We start from the raw sequence: 19,838 nt of genomic DNA on the forward strand, positions 1-19,838 counted from the left end.
TTTCTTTAGTTGAGAGATGTGAAAGATTTTCCCAGTTTTAACTGTGTGTCTGTTTTGTGTTTTCTAGGAGTGTCAGTAATTCCAGCAGAAGAGATCAGCATCTTCAGGACTCAGCTGTGTGTCCATGAGCTGTCTGTGTTTACACTAATATTCAAACATGGAGACCCCTGACCTGGACACAGAGAATGTGACCCCACCCACAAATAACCGGTAAGCTTCCATGTCCTAGTATTTTAGTCATTAAATATTCATATCTGAAATATATAATGAGTTTATATGAAAATAATAACAAATATTTATACCGAGCATGAGAAGTTATCAGTCACCACTTGAAAAAACTGCTGGATTCTGTTGATTGTAATAAAATGACGTCCTTATGAAAATGAACCATACAGTGGAGCAGTAAAGAGACATGAGACGATACACTAAACACAGACAGGGCATTATTTTGGTACTCGGTGTATTTTATTTTGTATATTTTCTCATCACAAACTATTAATTTGTGGTTACGCCACTGCCAGCACAAACACCACGTGCTTCTGATTCGTTTTAGACGTGAGTGAGACTTACATCAAGTGCAGCACACAGGTGTTTATTTAACCCTCATTTCAGACTGTGGTCAAGCCAAACCGTGATAGAAACTCCAGTGCACTCGTACAAAGGTTTATGGTAACGACCTTCAGACGGTACACTTTGGATATCTGCTGTGAATTCTGGACAGTGTGAAAATGTTGAGCAGTAGTGCACTACGAGCCGTTTCAGTGTTATTTTATCCAAGTTCACGCAGGCCAAATGAAACAAGGCTGTGGACTATAAAGTAAGCATTAATTAAGTAAATTCTGTCTCATGCCTGCTCTATAATGTTGTACAGTAAACTACAGAGAAAGAGATCAGACGCCCCAGAACCCAGCTGTGTCTCCATGAAGAGTGATGCGTCTATGGTTCCTCCATGGAGCTTTAGAAATAGAGACTCCTCACCTGTACACAGGTAACATCCCATAATTCTCATAGTTAAAGTCACTGCAGAGAGAAAGGCCGTGTTACACATTCTTTTATCCAGTCCAGGGTCATTAGCAGCATTCTGATATTTATTGCTTTATGCTAAATGTATCTTGATGTGACAATAAGAGTAGTAGTAACGGCTAACAACATAGTTAAAACAACCAATAAAGACTTGCATTCCACTGTTCATTATTAGAGCAAATTAACAAGTCAGTCAGAATCTGTAAATAGTGTCTAATAAAGAACTTTGTATAATGTACAGTAAACTACAGAGAAAGAGATCAGACGCCCCAGAACCCAGCTGTGTCTCCATGAAGAGTGATGCGTCTATGGTTCCTCCATGGAGCTTTAGAAATAGAGACTCCTCACCTGTACACAGGTAACATCCCATAATTCTCATAGTTAAAGTCACTGCAGAGAGAAAGGCCGTGTTACACATTCTTTTATCCAGTCCAGGGTCATTAGCAGCATTCTGATATTTATTGCTTTATGCTAAATGTATCTTGATGTGACAATAAGAGTAGTAGTAACGGCTAACAACATAGTTAAAACAACCAATAAAGACTTGCATTCCACTGTTCATTATTAGAGCAAATTAACAAGTCAGTCAGAATCTGTAAATAGTGTCTAATAAAGAACTTTGTATAATGTACAGTAAACTACAGAGAAAGAGATCAGACGCCCCAGAACCCAGCTGTGTCTCCATGAAGAGTGATGCGTCTATGGTTCCTCCATGGAGCTTTAGAAATAAAGACTCCACATCTATACACAGGTAACAACTCATAGTTTTCATAGTATAAAGCAGGGGTGTCCGAGGGCCGGTGTGGGTGCAGATTTTCATTCCAACCAAGCGGAAGCCACACCTGAGTCTATTTAAAGCCAATATCAACTGATTAAACAGGTGGAATCAGGTGTGACTCCTGCTTGGTTGGAATGAAAACCTGCACCCACACCGGCCCTTTCCGGATAAGATTGGACACCCCTGGTTTAAAGTCACAGTAATGGCTGTGCTACACAATCATTAGCATCTGTTTTGATTTATATTTTAGTTTCTTGGTCTTTAGTGATACTACAGAACTTTATGAAGATCAAAATGTCTTACAGGTAATGTCTTAAATGCTAAAGCAAGAAATGCTAATATAAGCAAAACAAACTATAGGAAACAATATCTGTCATATCGCAGCAAACCTGCAACTACATTTCCCAGGATGCACCACAAACTACAAACATGGCCGAAAAGGACTACACTTCCCATACACACACGTTTACCTTCTCTGGAGTTCTAACTACACACACCTGCACTTAATCTCACTCTCACTCATAACACAGCTTATAATAGACCTTGTGAACATTTGAAATTTGTCAAGTAATGTTCAGCTGCATAGTCTCTGTCGTTGTCCAAGTCTTGTTATCGTGTTTTTCCATTCTGAGTTTTGTCCTTTGTTTACTCCTTTGACTTTGATTCTATGCTCTGCCTAGTTTTGCCTGATCACCTGACCTCTGCCTGTTTTTTGACTATGAATTTCTGCCTTACCCTCGGATTTGTTATAGTAATAATAATAATAATAATAATGATGAACATGAGTTCTAATAGGAAATTAGAATTATGAAAATATTATAATGTACATAAACACCAGACTATAAAATTTCATAAAACAGAAGCAAGTATTCAACACTGATTCTAAAATGAACAGGAAGTGTAAAGTAACAACATTGTTGTTTTGTGCTAAAGTCCAGGCACCATTGAGATCACGGTTACTTGGACGTGTCTCCATGAAGAGTGATGTGTCTGAGTATTTCTGTCAAATATAATAGAAAATGGAGACTCTTTATATGAACACAGGCACTGATTATTTACCATAAATCATATAACTGACATTACAGTGTTTATTAATAATAATAATCACAATCAGCATTTTCCTCAGTTTAAACATCTCACCTCCCAAAATCATGTCAGTGGGTCTACTGATAACTAAATTGTCCCTACAGGTGACGGACTGAATCTCATCCACAGTGTCGTATAATTCTGGATAGAGTTACAGATTTTTATACCTGTGAACCTTTCTAGCAGGTTTTTAAAATAATAATGATCTGTATCTGCATCCATTCAGGACACATTATCTGTTCATTCTGAATGATGTCCTCATGTTCTGTTACAACCATAATGACCATATACAGTCCCCTCCACAAGTATTGGAACAGCGAGGGCAATTCTTTCGCTTTTGCTATACACTGAAGACATTTGGGTTAGAGATAAAAGATGAATGAGACAATAGATCAGAATTTCAGCTTTTATTTCCTGCATGATCAGGTGCCATGTTCTAAGTTATTTAACACATCTAGATGTAAATAAAGATAAAATCTAGAAAACCTCAAATTAAAATGAATACATTTTTCTCCAGGTCCACAATGTTGATGTTGTTGGTGATGATGATGTTTTTTTTTCCAGTTTTATTTTTATTGAACATTTCTGCTGAACTAAACATTTCTGCTGAACACGTCTACATGTCTGCTGAACATCACCTTTTCTCTTCTCTCCTCCCCTCCCTTTCCCGAATATTCCATTGAGAAAAACAAAAAACAACAGTAGGGAACGTCTTGCTATAAGGGATGTGAAAGCAATAACATCCTTTGTATCGAGCTCAATGGAACTGAGGCATCAGCAATCCCAAATACAGCAATCAGTGGACAAGGCTTTAAATCTACCCTGAGAATAGTGGACATGATGGTAAAGAAACCAGACCAAAAACCATGGAGATCAGGGCAGAAGAAAAACATATGGCCAAGATGGCAGGGAGAGCCATGGCATTTATCACGCCTGTCCTCTACGTCCGGATACATCACAGAAAGTCTCGACTTGGACAGGTGGACTCTGAGTAAAACTTTGAACTGTAGAAGTCCAAGCCGAGCCCAAGAAGTGGTAGACTGTACCCTCCCTATAGCACATTCCCAACACTCCTCACTTATCTGTACTCCTAACTCCGTTTCCTAATTTTGTTACTCACCTCACTTCCTAGCGGCAGAATAGCATCATAAATCCTAGAAATCGTTCCTCTCTGATGCGGATTGTTTGAAAACAAGCTTTCCCAAGCCTGAAAAACAATTGACGTCCCTTTATAAAACCGTTCTGCTCTTCAGATATAATATAAGGGAGTACATTCTCTAAACGAGATGCCATTACTTTCGCCAACACCTTCACATCTGAATTAAGCAGAGACGGCGATCTATAAGAACCGCAGGAGGACGGATCCTTACCCTCCTTAAGAAGCAGAGCTATAGTGGTTTGTGTCAGAGTTGGAGGCAAAGACCCACATTCCAAAGATTCGGTGAACATAGCCAAAAGCAGTGGAGCTAGTTTTCCAATAAACGTTTAAAAAAATTCAACTGGAACCCGTCAGGAGCTTTGTTAGACTGCATAGTTTTAACTGAAATTAAAATTTCCTCAAGAGAGAGTGGGGAGTCCAGTTGCATGGCAGTATTCGAATCAATAACAGGGTTACAAAGGTTTTGAAGAAATGCATTCACTTTAGTATTGTCTGCAGGAAATTCGGATGTATAGAGCAAAGAGTAAAACCATTTAAAAGTAGCATTAATTTCCATGGGATCTGTAGTGACGATATTAGAAGTGTTTTTTATACTAGGTATGAGACGGGAAGAGGCCTGTCGCCGTAGCTGATGTGCCAGTAAACGACTCGGCTTGTCGCCGTGTTCATAATATGAACCGCGAGTACGTAACAACAAGCGTTCCGCCTGTTTAGTCGAAATAAGATTAAATTCTGCCTGCAAGTCAAGACGCTGTTTAAGAAGTTCTGGAGAGGGGTTCAGTGCACATCTCTGATCGAGGTTACTGATCGCAGATGTAAGTTCATTAACCCCAGCAGTGCGTTTTTCATTACAGCGAGCAGAGTAAGAAATAATCTGCCCTCTGATATAGGATTGAAGTGTCTCCCATAACAATGAATAAGAGGTGGATTCATTCTGAAGAAAAGAAAGTCATCAGTAGAAGTAGAAATGAACTCACAGAATTCACTGTCTGCTAAAAGAAGAGAGTTAAATCTCCAAGGCGGTGGGCTACGTTTATAAATAGAAAGATGAATATCTAATTGTAGAGGCGCATGGTCAGAAATTACAATACCCAGATAGTCAGAAGAAACTACACAAGAATCAAGAGTGCTGTCTATAAAAAAAATAATCAATCCTCGAATAGGAATGATGCACCTGGGAGAAGAAAGAACTTTTTAAGAGAGGGGTTACGGGATCTCCAGGGATCAACGAGACCGTTCTGACACATAAAATCTGAAAATGTTTTAGACATCGCAGATTGATTCAGAGTACGGGGATCAGACCGATCTAAGTTTGGGTCAGTTACACAGTTTAAATCTCCACCGAAAATCTACAGGTGAGTATTTAAGAAAGGGAGATTGCTCAACAATCTATTAGCAGATTCCACATCATCAAAGTTTGGAGCGTATACATTTACCAACAACACCTGTCTTTGCATCAGAGTACCAGCAGCTATGATATATCTACCGTTCACATCAGCCATAACGTTAGTGGAGGAAAACTGTGACCTTTTGTCAATTAAAATAGCGACCCCTCTTGCTTTCGAATTAAAGTTCGAGTGGAAGACTTGACTCACCCAAGGCAGTGTAACCTTTGATGATCTTTAATACGTAGGTGCGTCTCCTGTACAAATACTATATTGGAGTTTAAACGTTTCAAATGTGTAAAACCTTAGATCTCTTGACAGGATTACCCATACCTCTGACGTTCCAACTAATAAATCTTAAAGGCGTGCCTGTCCCAGCTGTGCTGGGATCCATATTACTACTAACCATTTAAAGAAAGTAAACCATAGGAATAGAAGTAGCCAATTAGAGCCGAAGCTTGAGTGCGGCGAAGTCAGGGATATCGCTCGGCAACGCGGATGCGGATTCAGGGGGAGAAGGGGGCTCGCTCGCGGCGGGCACCCTAGGCCTCAGTCGTGTCTGAATGATACTACGGGTTTCGTGTTCTTTCCAGACATTTTAACGAGCCACAAAGTTAAAACTGCAAACAAGGAAAAGAAGTAGAATAAGTCAAAATATATTATATGACCAAAAAGCGCTAATTAATGACAATTTTAATCGAAATCAGCAGGAGCCTCCAACTTCGCGTCTTACTCCACCGAACTCCGAATTCGAACCCCCACTACAATTGTTTTTAAAGTGATGAAAGTTATTGTCTTTAACAGCTACAGTTTTTATTCCCAGTGTTCTACAGAGGTCAGGAGACAGAAGAGAAAAGAACATCATCACAGCTACAGGGTAAGATCAAACCCAACAACATGACTGTGACACTGACGCGCTGGTATTATAAACATCTCTGCTGTTATTTCCTGCAGAGTGATTAGATTATAGAACACATACTGTAGAATAAGGCAAATACACAGTGAGAACATCATAAAGAACGGTTATCTGTGGTAACAGTCGGAAAAAAGTGTGATCTTAAACTCTAATAATTAGACCCCATGTCTCACCATGTCTTCCTACTTCACCCTGTCACAGACACGACCCAGAACCTGCTGCTGTAAATGACGTCCAGAAAAAGTTCAAATTAAATCTGGTGAAGAAGTTTCTGTGTTTAAATGGAGTGATGATAAACCCGGAAAACCGAACACCCCTGAATGAGATCTACACAGAGCTCTACATCACAGAGGGAGACGGTGGAGACGTCAATAAAGAACATGAGGTGAGACAGATCGAGGCAGCATCCAGGAGAACAACAACAGAGGAAACACCAATCAAATGCAACGACATCTTTAAGCCCTTATCTGATCAAGACAAACCCATCAGAACTGTGCTGACAAAGACCTTATCTAAAAAAGACAAACCCATCAGAACTGTGCTGACAAAGGGAGTCGCTGGCATTGGAAAAACAGTTTCTGTGCAGAAGTTCATTCTGGACTGGGCTGAAGGGAAAGTAAATCAGGACGTCCAGCTCATGTTTCCACTTCCTTTCAGAGAGCTGAATTTGATGAAGGACCAGAAACTGAGTCTGATGGATCTCCTTCATGTCTGTTTTAAGGAGACAAAAGAAACAGAAATGTCCAGTTTGGAAAAGGTTCTGTTCATTTTTGACGGATTGGACGAGTGTCGTTTTCCTCTGGATTTCCAGAACACAGAGAGAGTGTGTGATGTAACTGAATCAGCATCAGTGCATGTGCTGCTGATAAACCTGATCAAAGGGAATCTGCTTCCCTCTGCTCTCATCTGGATCACCTCCCGACCAGCAGCAGCTGATCAAATCCCCTCTGAGTGTGTCCATCGAGTCACAGAGCTACGAGGGTTCAATGACCCACAGAAGGAGGAGTACTTCAGGAAGAGGATCAGTGATCAGAGCCTGGCCAATAACATCATCACACACCTGAAGTCATTAAGAAGCCTCTACATCATGTGCCACATCCCAGTCTTCTGCTGGATTTCAGCCACTGTTCTAGAGAGAATGTTGGATGAAGCAGAGAGTGGAGAGATGCCCAAGACTCTGACTCAAATGTACACACACTTCCTCATCATTCAGACAAACATCATAAGAGAAAAGTACTCAGAGAAGCATGAGAGTGATGAAGAAATGCTTCTCAAACTGGGACGACTGGCGTTTCAGCAGCTGATGAAAGGCAACCTGATCTTCTATGAGGAAGACCTGAGAGAGTGTGGCATTGATGTGAGAGAAGCAGCAGTGTACTCAGGTGTGTGTACTCAGATCTTCAGAGAGGAGTTTGGACTTCACCAGAGTAAAGTGTACTGCTTTGTTCATCTGAGCATTCAGGAGCATCTCGCAGCTCTGTATGTGCACCTGACATTCATGAAGGAAAAGAGAAATGTTCTTGAACAGAGTCGGTTCTTTAAGACAATTTCAGATGTCCACGAGATTGCTGTACATCAGGCCTTAAAGAGTGAGACTGGACATCTGGATCTTTTCCTCCGCTTTCTTCTGGGTCTCTCACTGGAGTCCAATCAGAAACTCTTACATGCCTTAGTAACACATACAGGAAGTATCTCCCGGACAGGAAAGAGTAACACAGTACAGTACATCAAGGAAAAGATCAGTGAAGATCCCCCTACAGAGAAATCCATCAATCTGTTCCACTGTCTGAATGAACTGGGGGACAATTCTCTAGTGGAGGAAATCCAACGCTACCTGAAATCTGGAACACAAAGTGAACTCTCTTCTTCACAGTGGTCTGCTCTGGTGTTTGTCTTACTGACATCAGCAGAGGAGCTGGAGGAATTTGACCTGAGTAAATATATCTCTACAGATAAAATAAGAGATGAGATTCTTGTGAAGGTGATGCCTGTGATTGCAGCATCCAGAAAAGCAATGTAAGTAAATCTGAATAGAACTGTTCTACTGTTACAGTGTTAAGAGAACAAATCAAATGTCTTAGCTGTTCAGATCAATCTAACTCTTCATGACACTTTAGACTCTTTCTTTTCTCCTATTAATAACATTTTAGATCAGACTCTTGCTTTCCCATTTGGTGTCCCGGATCTTATACTCCATGTTTATACAATGTGTGTGTGATGATGTACGCAGCTGAAAACTCCCACCAAGCCGAATCTGAACAGCTCTGACTGTGTGGGACTTTTGTCTAACTGATGTTTGTGCTTTTGAAACTGAGAAGTTGCAGTGAAAGCTTTGAGGACTTGTTTGATCATTTGCATTACTGTTAGTTCATTATGTATTATTTCCTTCAGTATCAGGTGTGATACAATTCAAAAAAGTGGTTGGAGAACTCTGGACTCAGTGCTCAGCTCAGAAACCTCCAATCTGAGAGAACTGCATCTGACTATGGATACACTGGATCTGACTGTGGATACACTGGATCTGACTGGGAATAAACTAGGAGACTCAGGAGTGAAGCGTGTCTCTGCTCTACTGGAGAATCCTCAGTGTAAAGTAAAAAATCTGAGGTAAGATCATCTCTCTGAGAGACACAGTACTCACTAAAAGCTGCAGTTAATAGTTGTGTACAGTTCTGTTTTTTCAGTTAAATCAGTACAACATACAGAACAAATATATTAGTCATTAAACATATCACTTGTGCATTAAAGTAATAATTAAATGCACTTAGACATGTGTATAAAAACACATTTATACAGAGATTTAAAAAACCCTGACTCGTTACTTTTAACATAAACCAGCAGTAGTTTTACACCATAATTGTTCAGTATTAATAATTAGGGACGCACCGAATGTTCGGCAACCGAAATTAAACCGAATAAGTGAAAATACCGAATAAATTTGACCGAACAATGGCGTGTTTGATGATGCAACCAGAGTGAGACCTGCGAATGTCACGAGCTCGATGAGGGGGCGCGCACACGCACGAGCTACGTGCACGACGCACGAGCTCTTCGGATGTTTACTTTTTTGTTTCTGTTCCGGAGAGTTCTGTCACATCGCGAGACGTAAGGGAGTAGAGTACGGAAGCAGGTAAAGATGTATTTATTTAAGGACAGGCAGACACATCCAAATCATAATCCAAAAAACTCAAGACAGGCAAAGGGACTAAATGAACTAATCTATAGTTTAAACTAACTAAATCTATCAAGGAACAGAACATTAACAACGTATCTAACTCTACTATATCTACTCTAATACTCGGCGAGGTGTACAGGGACGCGAGCGGTATATATCCCCAATATAATCAGCCCTATAGAACCCAATAGAACCAGTTTCTGCACTCCTGTCAATGCACTTTTTAATGCACTTTTTTGTTGCAGGCTACAGAGTGTTCCATTCTTTCAGCAGTCAGTTATAGGCCCAACATCGGCTATTCAAGGGGCTCAAAGATGACCACTTCAAAATATTTTCATTTTACTCATTTATTTATTTAAAGTTATATTGTGCCTTGTTGGTAGCCTGTGCCTGCTGGAATGAAAAAAATGTTCAGTGTTAAATAAATATTTTGAAATTGTAGTTTTTGTAATTTATTTTTTTCTTTGAAAAGCAAGACAAAATAGTAAAAAGCACATTTTGACTATTGAATTTATGCAATTCTGAAAAAAAATGGCAAAATAAATGGAAAAAAAAACACGAAAAAACATCGGCCAAGAATTTTCATTTCGGTGCATCCCTGTTAATAATATCTTATTATTGTGATATATATATAATATATTATTATAGTGATTGGACAAGAGAAGGGAGACAGTCCAACATAACACACATCATCTTTACAGTAAGTTTTAAACCAAGATGAAAATGTGTTGATGAAGAGTGTGTCATTGTGTCTCTGCAGGTTGGAGTGTTGTGGTGTCTCAGGTGAAGGCTGTGCTGCTCTGGCTTCAGCTCTGAGATCAAACCCCTCACACCTGAGAGAACTGAATCTGTCTGATAATAAACTAGGAGACTCAGGAGTGAAGAGTCTCTCTGCTGTACTGGAGAATCCTCTCTGTAAACTGGAGATACTGGGGTAAGATCATCTCTCTGAGAGTCACATGACCTGCTCCTCAGTACGACACATTCTCTAATAGTGAGACTGAAGCAGAGGTTTTAGGTTCATCATCAATGTCCTGAGGAGGAGGATTGTTTCTTTTCACTGCACACTGATGATCTGTCACAGAGTCTTTGGGTCAGATGTACGTATGTGAGAAGCTGCAGCACAAAACGTGACTTGATGCGACTGCAATGTGTCTAAAATTACTGTGAAATTTACTACAACACTGTAACTAATCACACAAACTGCAGCTCAGACACAAACTAAATACACTGTGTGTGATGCAGGGTTTAAATGCAGCAGGGAAACGGTGCAAATGATCTCAAAATATAGAATTTATCAATTAAAATGAGAAGTTATTGTCTCAATTGAAAAGGTAAAAAAAAAAAAACTGGAACATTTGATTTTTAAGTAAAAATGGAGTCACTATGAAGAGGGTTGCCAGATCTGCTTTACAGAAGCAGCCCAATGGACTTCACTGTAAATTTATCAGTCTCACACTTACTTACTTTTTTCCCTCTGGGGAACACAGACCACTGACGACCTTCCACCATCTTTCACAGTTCCAGTATTCTCAGATCCGTTTCAGTCCTTATTCATACGTGGAAATAAATCTGATTTGAATCGGATACGTGCATTTGCATCTGCCATGTAATCAGACAGATCGGATATTCCCCTGACAATGCGAGTCGTATGTCATTGAAAAAGCGACAGTGGCGAATGACGTCAACTCAGGTGGACACCAACCGCGAAAACACAACTCTCGACAAGGACTCTCTTCTTTTTTCTCCGCTTAAGAGACCGGTGTTTTGCTGATCTTTAAATACGGTGTGGAAAACAAAAGCTTGCATTATATTTTCGTCTGCGTCCGTTGCAGCATTTTTAGTTCCGTTTCGGCCTAAGATTCAGGTGACGTCTACCTCGGGTTGTTTCACGAAGTGTATAGTGTAAATGCAGATATCGGATATGGGTCACTTTTAAAAGAAGATGTAAGCGGGTCGTCAAGACCTGCAGAGTAAATGCAGCCAAAAGTCTCTCTGGATAAAGGAGTCTGCTCAACGCTGTAAACATGTTAAAAATAAACAATTTAAACTCAACAGGATATTCCAGATATAAAATTACAGTAATCCATGCAAATTATAAGTTAAGGCAAAATTATTCAATTAAATTTTATTTATATAACGCTTTTTACAATAGACATTGTCTCAAAGCAGCTTTACAGAAATATATAAACACGGTTTACACATATTAAAGGTGCGAATTTATTCCAATTGAGCGAGACGGTGGCGACGGTGGCAAGGAAAAACTCGCTAAGATGTTAAGAGGAAGACACCTTGAGAGGAACCAGACTCGGAAGGGAACCCATCCTCATCTGGGGAACAACAGATAGTGTGAAAAAGTTCATTATGGATTTATATGAAGTCTGTTTGGCCTTAGAAGCAGCCGTAGTCCCAGCAGTCTGGAATTGGAGTAGATGAGAGCTCCATCCAGAGGCAGGACATCCGAAACGGATCAGGCAGGTCCGGAGAGCAGAGAGGATCAGGATCTCTAGTATCTCCATAAAATCGTGTGTGGCTCGACAGAAGGAGAGAGGGAGAGAAGAGATTATTAGGACTGTGCTTAGCGTAACAGAAAGTCTAGTCAGGGTAGGCTTGAGTAAACAAATACGTTTTAATCCTGGATGTAAACACTGAGACTGTGTCTGAGTCCCGAACACTAATAGGAAGACTGTTCCATAACTGTGGGGCTCTATAAGAGAAAGCTCTTCCCCCTGCTGTAGCCTTCGCTATTCGAGGTACCGTCAGATAGCCTGCACCTTTTGATCTAAGTAGGCGTGGCAGATTATAGAAAACCAAAAGGTCGCCTAGATACTGTTGCGCGAGACCATTTAGTGCTTTATAGGTTAATAAAAGTATTTTATTTATATTTTAATTTATTTAATTTCGACAGGTGTCTTTTATAGATGAGATTAAGAGCACTCCCTTTAAGAGTGTGCTCCTAATCTCAGCTTGTTACCTGTATAAAAGACACCTGGGAGCCAGAAATCTTTCTGATTGAGAGGGTGTCAAATACTTATTCCCCTCATTAAAATGCAAATCAATTTATAACATTTTTGACATGCGTTTTTCTGGATTTTTTTGTTGTTATTCTGTCTCTCACTGTTCAAATACAACTACCATTAAAATTATAGAATGATCATTTCTTTGTCAGTGGGCAAACGTACAAAATCAGCAGGGGATCAAATATTTTTTTCCCTCACTGTAATGCGAAGCCGGGCTGGGTGAAGTATTCCATAGCGAGCTCCCTCAGTACCACGAAGTTGACGCCGAACCTCGTTAAACACGGCCCGGGCCTGGGCGGTCTTGGCTGTGTAGTCAGGGAAAACGGAGATGGTCAAATCCCTCATTTTAATCTGCTGGATCTCTCTCACACGGCGTAAAATATCAACACAGTCAGTGTGATAGTGGAATCTGCACAGAATAGCTCGTGGTCGTTCACCAGGCTTGGGCTTCGGCTGAAGGGTCCGGTGGGACCGGTCCAGAACCGGCTCCTTCTCCAGACCAAACACCTCTTTTAACAAGGCTGCTACAGCAGCAGTTGTACTAGTGTCAGTGCCCTCTGGAACTCCAACTATCCTAACGTTATTGTGCCGTGACCTCGCCTCCAAATCCTCACATTTATTCTCTAATTGAGTCACGGTCGCAGTGAGAGACTCGATAGTAGTCTTCATATGAACTATGTCATTGGTGCAACTGGAGAGAGCGTGCCGCATTTCCCCAACAGTACCTTTCAGTGTTGATATGGTAGCCTCTGTAGAGACTTTATCACCAGCCTGCTGTGTTTTCACGGCCTGTAGGTCAAGCTGAATAGTAGACAGCGCATCCCTGAACATCGCCTGAAACTCCTTTTTAAAAATATCGGCAATGTTCTTCTTCAGTGAAGCCAGCAACTCGAGCTTGAGTGCGGCGAAGTCAGGGATATCGCTCGGCAACGCGGATGCGGATTCAGGGGGAGAAGGGGACTCGCTCCCGGCTCGCACACTAGGCCTCAGTCGTGTCTGAATGCTACCACCGGTCTCGTGTTCTTTCTAGACATTTTTACGAGCCACAAAGTTAAAAGTGCAAACAAGGAAAAGAAGTAGAATAAGTCAAAAATATTATATGACCAAAAAGCGCTAATTAATTACAATTTTAATCGAAATCAGCAGGAGCCTCCAACTTCGCGTCTTACTCCATCAAACTCCGAATTCGAATTCAAAAAAGTATTTTATAAACAATGTGAGATTTCACTGGGAGCCAATGCAGTGTGGATAAGATCGGGGTGATGTGGTTGTATCTTCTGGTTCTAGTTAGGACTCTAGCAGCTGCATTCTGGACTAACTGGAGTTTGTTTATGCTCCTATTGGAACATCCAGACAGTAAGGCATTACAGTAATCTAGTCTAGAGGTGACGAAACATGAACTAATATTTCTGCATCATGTAGTGACAATATGTTTCTTATCTTAGAAATATTTCTGAGATGAAAGAAGACTATCCTAGTAATATTATCTACATGAGCATCAAATGATAGACTGGAGTCAATAATCACTCCAAGGTCTTTTACTGCTGCACATGATGAAACAGAAAGAACATCCAGAGTTACTGTGAGATCAGGAAGATTACTGCTAGCTACACGTGCTCCTAGTACAAGTTCTTCTGTCTTATCAGAATTAAGTAAAAGGAAGTTAGTTAACATCCGGCATCTAATGTCCTTTACACATTCTTCAACTTTACTAAGCTTCTGTCTGTCCTCTGGCTTCACTGAAACACACAGCTGTGCATCATCAGCATAACAGTGGAAGCTAATTCCATGTTTAAGAATAATTTGACCTAGAGGTAGCATATATAAAGTAAAAAGCAGTGTGCCTAAAACAGAACCATGTGGAACTCCAAAGTTAACCTCTGTATGGGTGGAGAAGTTTTCATTTACATCTACGAACTGATAAAGGTCAGTCAAATAAGACTGGATGAGACCAACACCTCCTCCTCTACCACCTGAACGAGGCTGATGTACATAACTGTATCCAGGATTTATCATTATAATGGTTAAGGCTATGGGTTACTGATCAGAAGGTTGAGCCCTTGAGCAAGGCCCTTAACCCTATCTGCTCCAGGGGGCGCTGTATCCTGTCTGACCCTGCGCTCTGACTCCAACTTCCTAACAAGCTGTGAAATGTGAAGAAAAGAATTTGACTGTGCTGTAATGTATATGTGATAAATAAAGACTTCTTCTTATGTATAAATGTACACACACTCAGGAGCACGAGTAGAATACGAATGAACAGGATTTTCATGAACACCAAATTTCTTGTGTAAACGCTCGTACAAACGATTTACACACAAACCCGTTCATATCCAGTTTTATAAATGAGGCACATTGTTAATTAGAATAAACAGATGATATTAAATCCTCATGTCATTCTGAATAATAAAATCCCACACATCATCTTTAATGTGATGAAAATGTGTTGATGAAGCGTGTGTCATTGTGTCTCTGCAGGTTGTATAAGTGTGGTATCTCAGATGAAGGCTGTGCTGCTCTGACTTCAGCTCTGAGATCAAACCCCTCACACCTGAGAGAACTGGATCTGTCCTGGAATAAACTAGGAGACTCAGGAGTGAAGAGTCTCTCTGCTGTACTGGAGAATCCTCTCTGTAAACTGGAGAAACTGTGGTAAGATCATCTCTCTGAGAGTCACATGACCTGCTCCTCAGTAAGACACGTTCTCTAATAGTGAGACTGAAGCAGAGGTTTTAGGTTCATCATCAATGTCCTGAGGAGGAAGATTGTTTCTTTTCACTGCACACTGATGATCTGTCACAGAGTCTTTGGGTCAGATGTACGTATGTGAGAAGCTGCAGCACAAAACGTGACTTGATGCGACTGCAATGTGTCTAAAATTACTGTGAAATTTACTACAACACTGTAACTAATCACACAAACTGCAGCTCCGACACAAACTAAATACACTGTGTGTGATGCAGGGTTTAAATGCAGCAGGGAAACGGTGCAAATGATCTCAAAATATAGAATTTATCAGTTAAAATGAGAAGTTAATGTTATAGAACTGAAAAGGTAAAAAAAAAAAAAATGGAACATTTTGATTTTTAAATAAAAATGGAGTCACTATGAAAAGGGTTGCCAGATCTGCTTTACAGAAGCAGCCCAATGGACTTCACTGTAAATTTATCAGTCTCATACTTAATTAATTTTTTCCCTCTGGGGAACACAGACCACTGACGACCTTCCACCATCTTTCACAGTTCCAGTATTCTCAGATCCGTTTCAGTCCTTATTCATACGTGGAAATAAATCTGATTTGAATTGGATACGTGCATTTGTGTCTGCCATGTAATCAGACAGATCGGATATTCCCCTGACGATGCGAGTCGTATGTCATTGAAAAAGCGACAGTGGCGAATGACGTCAACTCAGGTGGACACCAACCGCGAAAACACAACTCTCGACAAGGGCTCTCTTCTTTTTTCTCCGCTTAAGAGACCGGTGTTTTGCTGATCTTTAAATACGGTGTGGAAAACAAAAGCTTGCATTATATTTTCGTCTGCGTCCGTTGCAGCATTTTTAGTTCCTTTTCGGCCTAAGATTCAGGTGACGTCTACCTCGGGTTGTTTCACGAAGTGTATAGTGTAAATGCAGATATCGGGTATGGGTCACTTTTAAAAGAAGATGTAAGCGGGTCGTCAAGACCTGCAGAGTAAATGCAGCCAAAAGTCGCTCTGGATAAAGGAGTCTGCTCAACGCTGTAAACATGTTAAAAATAAACAATTTAAACTCAACAGGATATTCCAGATATAAAATTACAGTAATCCATGCAATTTATAAGTTAAGGCAAAATTATTCAGTTCAATTTCAATACAGTTATATTTTATTTATATAGTGCTTTTTACAATAGACATTGTCTCAAAGCAGCTTTACAGAAATATATAAACACGGTTTACAGATATTAAAAGTGCGAATTTATTCCAATTGAGCTAGCCGCTGGCGACGGTGGCAAGGAAAAACTCGCTAAGATGTTAAAAGGAAGAAACTTTGAGAGGAACCCGACTCAGAAGGGAACCCATCCTCATCTGGGGAACAACAGATAGTGTGAAAAAGTTCATTATGGTTTTATATGAAGTCTGTTTGGCCTTAGAAGCAGCCGTAGTCCCAGCAATCTGGAATTGGAGTAGATGAGAGCTCCATCCAGAGACAGGACATCCGAAACGGATCAGGCAGGTCCGGAGAGCAGAGAGGATCAGGATCTCTAGTATCTCCATAAAATCGTGTGTGGCTCGACAGAAGGAGAGAGGGAGTGAAGAGATTATTAGGACTGCTTAGCGTAACAGAAAGTCTAGTCAGGGTAGGCTTGAGTAAACAAATACGTTTTAAGCCTAGACTTAAACACTGAGACTGTGTCTGAGTCCCGAACACTAATTGGAAGACTGTTCCATAACAGTGGGGCTCTATAAGAGAAAGCTCTTCCCCCTGCTGTAGCCTTCACTATTCGAGGTACCAACAAATAGCCTGCACCTTTTGATCTAAGTAGGCGTGGCAGATCATTGAAAACCAAAAGGTCGCTTAGATACTGTGGTGCGAGACCGTTTAGTGATTTATAGGTTAATAAAAGTATTTTATAATCAATGCGAGATTTCACTGGGAGCCAGTGCAGTGTTGATAAGATCGGGGTGATGTGGTCGTATCTTCTGGTTCTTGTTAGGACTCTTAGCAGCTGCATTCTGGACTGACTGCAGTTTGTTTATGCTCCTACTGGAACATCCAGACAGTATGGCATTACAGTAATCTAGTCTAGAGGTGACGAAACATGAACTAATATTTCTGCATCATGTAGTGACAATATATTTCTTATCTTAGAAATATTTCTGAGATGAAAGAAGGCTATCCTAGTAATATTATCTACATGAGCATCAAATGATAGACTGGAGTCAATAATCACTCCAAGGTCTTTAACTGCTGCACATGATGAAACAGAAAGACCATCCAGAGTTACTGTGAGATCAGAAAGATTACTGCTAGCTACACATGGTCTTAATACATGTACTTCTGTCTTATCAGAGTTAAGTAAAAGGAAGTTAGTTAGCCTGCAGTGGACTGGCACCCTGTCCAGGGTGTACCCAGCCTTGTGCCCAATGCTCCCTGAGATAGGCTCCAGGCTCCCCGCGACCCTGAAAAAGTAAGCGGTAGAAGATGGATGGATGGAAGTTAATTATCATCCAACATCTAATGTCCTTTACACATTCTTCAACTTTACTAAGCTGCTGTCTGTCCTCTGGCTTCGCTGAAACATACAGCTGTGTATCATCAGCATAACAGTGGAAGCTAATTCCATGTTTATGAATAATTTGACATAGAGGTAGCATATATAAAGTAAAACGCAGTGGGCCTAAAACAGAACCTGGTGGAACACCAAATTTAACCTCGGTCTGTGTGGAGAAGTCTTCATTTACATCTACGAACTGATAACGATCGGTCTAATGAGACCTGAGCCAGGGGAGGACTGTTCCTTTAATGCCAACAACATTTTCTAATCTATCAAGGAGAATAGTGTGATCTATAGTATCAAAAGCTGCACTAAGGTCGAGTAACACAAGCAGCGAGACACAACCCTGATCAGAGGTCAGTAGAAGGTCATTTACTACTTTAACCAGCGCTGTCTCTGTGCTATGATGAGGTCTAAATCCTGACTGATACACTTCATGAATGTTGTTCCGATGTAGGTACGAGCATAGCTGCTGTGCTACAACCTTTTCTAAAATCTTAGAGATGAAGGGGAGATTTGATATTGGTCTATAGTTGGACAATTGAGACGGGTCAAGATCAGGTTTTTTAATCAGGGGTTTAATAACTGTTAATTTAAGTGATTTAGGTACATAGCCAGTGCTTAGGGAAGAATTGATTATATTTAGAAGTGGTTCAATTACTCCTGGACAAATCTGTTTAAACAAACATGTAGGTACGGGATCTAGTATACAAGTTGATGAATTGGCTGAAGAGATTAATGAAGCTAGTTCGGTCTCTCTAAGGGGAGTAAAACATTCTAAACATTGATCTGATATTGCTATATTATCATCTACAGGGTTAGTTATAATACTGTCTGGGTTTAATTTAATAGCCTGAATTTCACATCTAATATTTTCAACTTTACCAATGAAAAATTTCATGAAATCTTCACTGCTATGTAATGATTGAGTGTTTCTCTCTGTAGTGGTTTTATTCCTAGTTAGTTTTGCTACTGTGTTGAATAGGAATCTAGAATAGTTTTTGTTATCTCCTATTAAGGTGGAGAGAGAGACTTTTCTAGCACCGCTAAGAGATTGTCTGTAGTTCAGTCGACTCTCCTTCCGTGCTGTTTGAAATATCACCAGTTTGGTTTTGGTCATTTACGTTCTAATTGTCGAGTGGTCTGTTTTAAGGTTCACGTTTGATCGTTATACCAGGGTGCTAGTTTTTTCTCTAATTTTCTTTTGAGAGGAGACACTCTATCCAGCGTGTAGTGGAGTGTTGACTCTAAGCATTCAGTCGCCTGATCGAGTTCCCTGGGATCAGACGGTGATCCAAATCTAATTGATGTCTCTGGGAGGTTATTGATGAAGCTCGGTGCAGTAGCTGATGTGAAAGTAGGTTTTACGCGGTAGTGAGGCGAGGTGGAAATATTATGATCAATACGTATTATGAACGAGATAAGATAATGGTCTGAGACAACTTCAGACTGCGGAAAAATTACAATATTTTCTCTATTTAATCCGTCTGTTAGTATGAGGTCAAGAGTGTGACCACCATTATGAGTAGGTCCGATCACGTTCTGATTATCCCCTACTGAATCTAAGATGGACACAACCGCTGTTCTCAGAGGGTCTTCTGGGTTATCAAAATGAATATTAAAATCACAGACGATTAATGCTTTATCTACAGACACAACCAGGTCTGAGAGAAAGTCTGCAAATTCACTAAGAAATTCAGTATATGGCCCTGGGGGTCTGTAAATAATAATTAGAGGAATTGACTTATTTTTTGTGGCTACATAAGTTATACCGGTATAAAGAATTTTAAAAGAATTAAATTTATGACTAGGTATGTGTGTGACGCCTGGATTTAGACTATGGATGAGACCAACACCTCCTCCTCTACCAGCTGAACGAGGCTGATGTACATAACTGTATCCAGGATTTATCATTATAATGGTTAAGTCTGTGGGTTACTGATCAGAAGGTTGGGCCCTTGAACAAGGCCCTTAACCCTATCTGCTCCAGGGGGCGCTGTATCATGTCTGATCCTGCGCTCTGACTCCAACTTCCTAAC

At 40.4% G+C, this 19,838-nt stretch overlaps 1 protein-coding gene across 29 annotated transcripts in view; it reads left to right on the forward strand.

Annotated features, from left to right (window-relative positions):
* The window catches only part of LOC108272815 (uncharacterized), a 257,124-nt gene that overhangs the window by 136,479 nt on the left and 100,807 nt on the right, over positions 1-19,838 (forward strand). For 20 of the 29 annotated variants that reach the window (XM_053684750.1, XM_053684765.1, XM_053684764.1 and 17 more), the window contains 8 exons: positions 872-988; positions 1,265-1,381; positions 1,658-1,774; positions 6,255-6,308; positions 6,549-8,363; positions 8,739-8,954; positions 10,283-10,456; positions 15,021-15,194. In XM_053684750.1, the coding sequence (XP_053540725.1) occupies positions 872-988; positions 1,265-1,381; positions 1,658-1,774; positions 6,255-6,308; positions 6,549-8,363; positions 8,739-8,954; positions 10,283-10,456; positions 15,021-15,194 (2,784 nt within the window). The remainder of the gene's footprint in view (positions 1-871; positions 989-1,264; positions 1,382-1,657; positions 1,775-6,254; positions 6,309-6,548; positions 8,364-8,738; positions 8,955-10,282; positions 10,457-15,020; positions 15,195-19,838) is intronic. The other 9 variants (XM_053684769.1, XM_053684776.1, XM_053684761.1 and 6 more) reach the window with 5 other exon arrangements.

The sequence above is a fragment of the Ictalurus punctatus genome, chromosome 12 (genome assembly GCF_001660625.3).
Source record: "Ictalurus punctatus breed USDA103 chromosome 12, Coco_2.0, whole genome shotgun sequence".
Lineage (NCBI taxonomy): Eukaryota > Metazoa > Chordata > Actinopteri > Siluriformes > Ictaluridae > Ictalurus > Ictalurus punctatus.